Source organism: Geospiza fortis, unplaced genomic scaffold, assembly GCF_000277835.1.
Source record: "Geospiza fortis unplaced genomic scaffold, GeoFor_1.0 scaffold889, whole genome shotgun sequence".
In the NCBI taxonomy this organism is placed as follows: domain Eukaryota; kingdom Metazoa; phylum Chordata; class Aves; order Passeriformes; family Thraupidae; genus Geospiza; species Geospiza fortis.
The window spans coordinates 17,799-23,645 of record NW_005054895.1 but is presented as its reverse complement, the minus strand read 5'-3'; the positions used below and the strand labels follow the sequence as shown (position 1 = coordinate 23,645).

Below are 5,847 nucleotides of genomic sequence, written 5' to 3'. Positions count from 1 at the left end.
AAAAAACCACAGTCCAGGGAACTTCTTTGCCTCAGCCAGCTAAAACTAACTAAAAGCAAAGGAGAGCTCTCTGTCCCGCTGTCTGTTCATCCACAGACAACAACAGTCCAGGAGAGGAATGCAGGGGAGTGAGTGCAGCTAAAAAAAAAAACAACTGTGCGCTTCTTCTCTCCCCCCTCCACTCTCTGCAACAAGTCTTAAAGGTGCAAAACTTATTATTATTCAGCATAAACAAATGAGACGATTTGGGGATAAAAGCATCATATAGTCAACCCAGGACACATGTCCAGTTCTTCCTTGGACATGGTTTTTAAATGTAACAAAATTTTGAAATTGTAATTGAAGTAAATGTAACAAAAGTCCTCAGAATGTGAAAATGATAGAAGGAAGTCACAGTCATCTCTGTTACTGGGAGTAGAAGGGGCATGTTTCCCTTCAAGATTACACAAGAATAAGCCTGTCCTTTTTAGAAAGCCTCAGAACAATTTTTTTTCCCAGTGGCTTTTATACAGAATTTTTTTTCTCACAAGACTAGAAATTGTAACTTTGGATTTGGAGTTTCCACTGGAGTTTATGCTTTACCAGTGAATTTGATCTAGGGTTCTTTGGATAGAAATAAACTTGTGATTTCTCTGAGACTGCATTGATTCGGTTCTGAGTGGTCCTTTCTCCTCGGTGTGTTTACGGTGGGGTTTTTTTTGTCTTGGTTGTTTGGTTTTGTTTGGGGTTTTTTTTTTTTGAAGCTCACTAGTTTGCTTTTTGCAGCATTGGCAGAGGGGAGAAATGATTAGTGAAGTCAGCAGATTGGAATTAAACAAAGCTGATCAGAGATCTGATTAGTATGATGCATTTAAAGAAATCTGGTTGCTGGAGAATGGGGCGTTCCTGGTAGACCATTCAGAATATATATTGCTGCAGTAGCGTGATGTATGCAGTCACACCAGCTGCAGACAGGGCTCCCGGCCTATAAAGTCCCTAAAAGTAGGCACAGTGTACAAGTACATACTGAAAGCAATGTATGTTTGCTTCTTGAAAGGCACTGAAATGCAAGTTTGAGATGTAAGGGGGCATGACTGCTGAATGACCAGTCCTAGCTTTGTCCCCCAAAATTCCTTTAGCTGTTTCCCTCCTCCACTGGAAATCGCTGACCTCAAACACAGGTTGTTAAGCTCAAATACATTGAGAAAGAGGAGTTGGTCCTGGAGTCTTGAATGTCTAGTCTAAGAAGCAGTCTTGGTTTTCCTGGCTGCAGCATTCATAACAAAGCATCATCCTTCAGTTTGATAACCAGCTGATTTCAGGGCTACTCTAGAACCCCACTTCAGTGTATCCCATATTCTAGTGCTTTTTGCTTTGGCAAAAGTGTCTGGAGGAAGGGTGTGTGTGAAGAGCTTTGAACCCCTCTACCACCATGAGGACAGTTTCTTGCACAAACCAGTCCATCAGACCAAACATGATTTCTTGGGCTTTATGTCCTAGAAGATAAATTATTACCCTGGAGATGAAAATTAGTAGAAATGCAGAACAAGGCTTCCCCCCCCTTTTTATTCTCTCCTTCCCTCCCCCAATAGATAGAATTTGCCAAAATCCTAACATATAGTCTCAAAATTGTTTTTCTATGAATAGGGTTTTTTTTGTTGTGGTGGTTTTTTGGTTTGTTTGGGGGTTTTGTTTGTTTGTTTGCTTTTTTCAGTTTGGGCCCAAAGAAGGCTTTTCTGAAAGATGTAGAAAAACTTTCAAGCAATCTATGTTGGCTTAAAAAGATATTAAGGAAAGGCAATAAATATAGGCCCTTGGTCCAAAGTAATTTCTTGCAGTCTTTTAAAATTTGATTTAAAATGCAGGAAGACTTTGAAATTGATTAATTGAAAAGGGCAGAGTTCTGATTTTGCACTGCTGTTATCTTGGGTAAAGTAATATAAAGTGGAGGGTTGATTCTGCCCTCTGGCAGCCTGGTTCTGCAGAAATGGAGGAGGTGTACAGCAAGGAACATTATCCAGCCTTGTTGGTGTACTGAGAATGGGACCAAGTTTTGGGCACTGGTAGAAAAATTGCATGCTCTTTTTAGCCAGTGTGCCATTTTGCTCGTATATGGTGGTGGTGTGGATAAGTGATTTAGGTCACTTAAAGAATCACCATCAAAAGTATTAGCAAAAGTGGTTTTAATATGAATTTAAAAAAGTGCGATTTAACAAAGTTTGATGGCAAGGTTCACTCTATTACTTACTACATGGATGAAATATACAAAAGAAAATCAAATTAGAATTGATTTAGAATCATTTACACAGAGACCAAAGATGCAAAAGGGTAAGAGAGACCCTCCTGCTGAGTCACAAGGTTCATAGTGGACCCCCTTGGTTTCTCAACTCCTGACAGAGCTTAGGTGCAGCTAGGTCCAATTTTAGTATAAGGCTTGGACAATGGTTTATGTCTAATGGAATTAGCTACATGGATTTCATTAGTATTAATTCAGCATGCTAACAGTCACTTGCCAAGGATCTGTTGTGAAATAAAGGGTATCTCCACCTCAGGGAAAGAATATCAAAAACTGAGAGACATCCCAGCTCAAGGGGAAAGTCACGGGTGTGCAGTCCAGTTGCAATTTAGAGAGAACTCAAATTGGACTTATCCAAAGATCTGTTGTTGATAAAAAGTGTCTTTGCCTCCAGGAGCAACCTTGAGAGGCATCCCAGCTCGAGAGGAGACAATTGCCCTGCAGCCACACTGCCTAGCAGGGAGAGCTCAAAGGTGGCTCACTTAGACTGTCATATATATGGGATGAAGTGTTTGGCTCGTTGTCAAATTGCATATGATGGGAAAAGTATGCATGAGACTTCTTAAACCCACAACTTTCTTTGGTCCTTGATAAATGCATCTTGGAAAAAATCACACACAATTCATGTGTTAATTGCAAAATCATGTTCCAAGCTCATATGCATCAATGCTCTCTGCTCCTGTGTGTTTCATAGAACTGCAGCTCAGACCTTTACCTCCTTTGGAACCTGTATCAAACTACTGCAGGTTTAGTTAAGGGGGTTGAGTGCATCAATCACAGGTGTATGAAATGAAGTGCATTGAGAGTAGAAAAGAGATATGTGTTTCTTTTATTCCTCATGGTCAAAAAAAATTAAGGAAAGTCTCTAGGCAATGATTTTAAAATTATCACTATCATTCAGCCAGCGTGTTACACTGAGCTTTGTGAACACGTAGAGGCCACAGTGACAGAATAAAAAAGCTTACAATTATTATGAGAGGGGACACATCCTTCTTGACATATAATCTGTTTTTATAGAGTGCTGAAAGAAGAAATTATCCTTATGATGTCTATTCTATAACTTCACATAACTGTGTAATGTCTGCATCTCACATGTGGTAACCTGATCAGACCACAAGTCTCCCTAGTATAGTAGACTTATTCCCAGATCTCTCCCATAAAACCCTTCCTTCCCAGCTGTAGCAAATTCTGTTCACTGGTGCATAATGTTCATAGTCATCTTATTTGTGTGTTGTCCAACAGGTGCACCCAGACTACAAGGAAACAAAAATACTTATGGTAAGTTCCCAAATACCTGTGTGCTTGCATTGGATCATGTTTCTGAAAATCTCCAGAAGTAGTGTGCCTTTGAGTACAGAAAATCATAGGTGATGAGTAAACTGGGGGTAAAGGAAGCAATCTGCATGCTTCTGCTGAGGTACAGGGTTGACTATATCATATGGTTGGGCACTGAAAGGTTTTCATCCACTGATGGGAAAGAATATATTGGAAAGAATCTGAGTTGCTGGTTGCTGTTTTGAGGGTTAAAAAAGTATGGTGGGAATCAGACTGTGCACTGCTTGGTTTCATCCAAACAGTGAGTAACTTCCCAAGGGCAGTCTAGAAAGCCTCTTGGATTAATTATATGGGGTATCCTGGTTCTGCACTAGCCAGAAACAGGATGAGGGGATGCAGATGACCATCACCTCAGCCTCTGGATTTTCCCCTTTAGGTAACACACCAAAATTTCCCAGTGTCTAAAGTGCCCAGTAATATCAGCTGCACAAAGCTGTCAGGTGACCCTGCTCCTGAACTACAGCAGGCTCTCTCTGCTAGTGAGAGGCAGTGCATAGAGACAGTTGTCAACATGGGATATGCACCTGAGGACGTCCTGAAAGCCATGAAGAAGAAGGGGCAGAACATAGACCAGGTAAGAGCTTGTGCAGTGGGGAAGAAACCCTTGATTGGATGCTGATTCTGCTGAGAAACAAACCTAGGTTTGCAAAATGTAGAGGGGGAATATATTTATTCTAACAAGGGGTTGCAGCCTGTAACTGCCGTGGTGTTAACCACTAGAGAAGTTGTCAGCTAGTAATAAAGGCTCCCAAAACCAAAGAAAAGAGTGTCCACACTTGTTTCTGATGAGAAACTGAGTCAACCACACCTGTGGGTGTTGGGTAAGAGCTGCACTGAGCTTGGGATGGGCCCTTAGCTCCATGTCAAGCTGGGAGAGGTACTGGGCCTTCCCAGAAGCCACAAAACCATCCAAAGGAAGCTTAGCATGGCTTTATGCCATGTTTAGTGCCATGTGACAAAAAAACAGCCAACTTCCCTTGTTCTGAGCATGGGTTACAGTGCTGATGTCTCTACTTGTAGAGAGGGATTTTGCCCCTGCAGGCTTACATCCCTGAAAGCCTCTTGCAAGGCACGACTGACCAACTTTCTTTAAGTGTGCTGTGTTGCTTCCTGCCTCATTGTGTTGCCTCAAACACTTGCTAAAACCAGGTCATTGAACATTAAGTGTGACAGGGTGAAGTGTGGCTCTGTGTCTTGGATCTGCTTCAAACATTTTAAAGCAGGAAGAGTGTGGCCAAACTTTCTGTGTGGGAAACCCTTGGTGAACTGTGTGCAGAGCATTGCCTGGCAGGACTGAGCCTGTTGCCTGGGGAGGAGGAGCGTCCCAGTGACTCCTTGCGGACCTGATCTGCTTGCCCACTACCTACATATCAAGAGTGATTTAAGCTGTGTGCTGGAGTGAACTGTAGTATCAAATGAAAAAAATGTCCCTTAGGATGGTGGTTTTAAATCCTGCTGTATTTGCAAGCTATGTTATTTTGTGGACCTAGCATTACCTATCAGACATTTCCCCCACCTCTCAAAATTGAGGACAGATAAGAAATTTGGCAGTGGTTTCTGTGCATGTGAGCTGGGATTTGCAGCTCACTCACTAGTATGCTGGGTTGATCTTTAAAGGCTGAATGCTTTCAGATTGCATTAGCTCTTGTGACTGGCTGAGAGGAAGCTAAAAGCTGAGACATCCTGACTGTTGAATCTACAGTTTCATCTTAAAAACTTGTAGTACAAAAAACACAGTTAAACTTCTAAAAATTGGCTTGTGAGACTGTTTTGACTAGAGCAGATGATGTTCAGAGCTGGTGGGAGAACACAGGAGGACAAAAGAGCTCATCAGCTTTCTCTGAACAAGTTCTTGCATAAAGACTGTCCCAGATTTACTAGGAAGATTTTTATCTGAGTTCCTGGTAAAGCCTGGGGTAAAGTCATGCTGAGCATATCTGCATGTACAAAGACAGTATTCAGCCATGTGTTGCAGATGCTGCTCTGCAAGCTTAGTTTCTTCTCTTCATTCCCCACAGGTTTTGGATTACCTGTTTGTACATGGACAGCTTTGTGAGAAGGGCTTTGATCCACTTCTTGTTGAAGCAGCTTTGGAAATGTACCAGTGTTCAGAGGAGAAGGTGAGGACACAATGTGTACAGGAATAGAGACAATGTGCAGTTCCTCTGGCTGATGTAATTCTGGCTTTTGTGGTAATGCCACCTTGTTTCCAAAACTGACTGCTGAAGGGCATTCCT

At 41.9% G+C, this 5,847-nt stretch overlaps 1 protein-coding gene across 1 annotated transcript in view; it reads left to right on the top strand.

Annotated features, from left to right (window-relative positions):
* The window catches only part of LOC102042602 (ubiquitin-associated protein 1-like), a 30,133-nt gene that overhangs the window by 19,931 nt on the left and 4,355 nt on the right, over positions 1–5,847 (top strand). Inside the window, exons 4-6 of the mRNA XM_005431294.2 lie at positions 3,518–3,553; positions 3,987–4,184; positions 5,629–5,730. Coding sequence (XP_005431351.1) covers positions 3,518–3,553; positions 3,987–4,184; positions 5,629–5,730 — 336 coding nt within the window. The remainder of the gene's footprint in view (positions 1–3,517; positions 3,554–3,986; positions 4,185–5,628; positions 5,731–5,847) is intronic.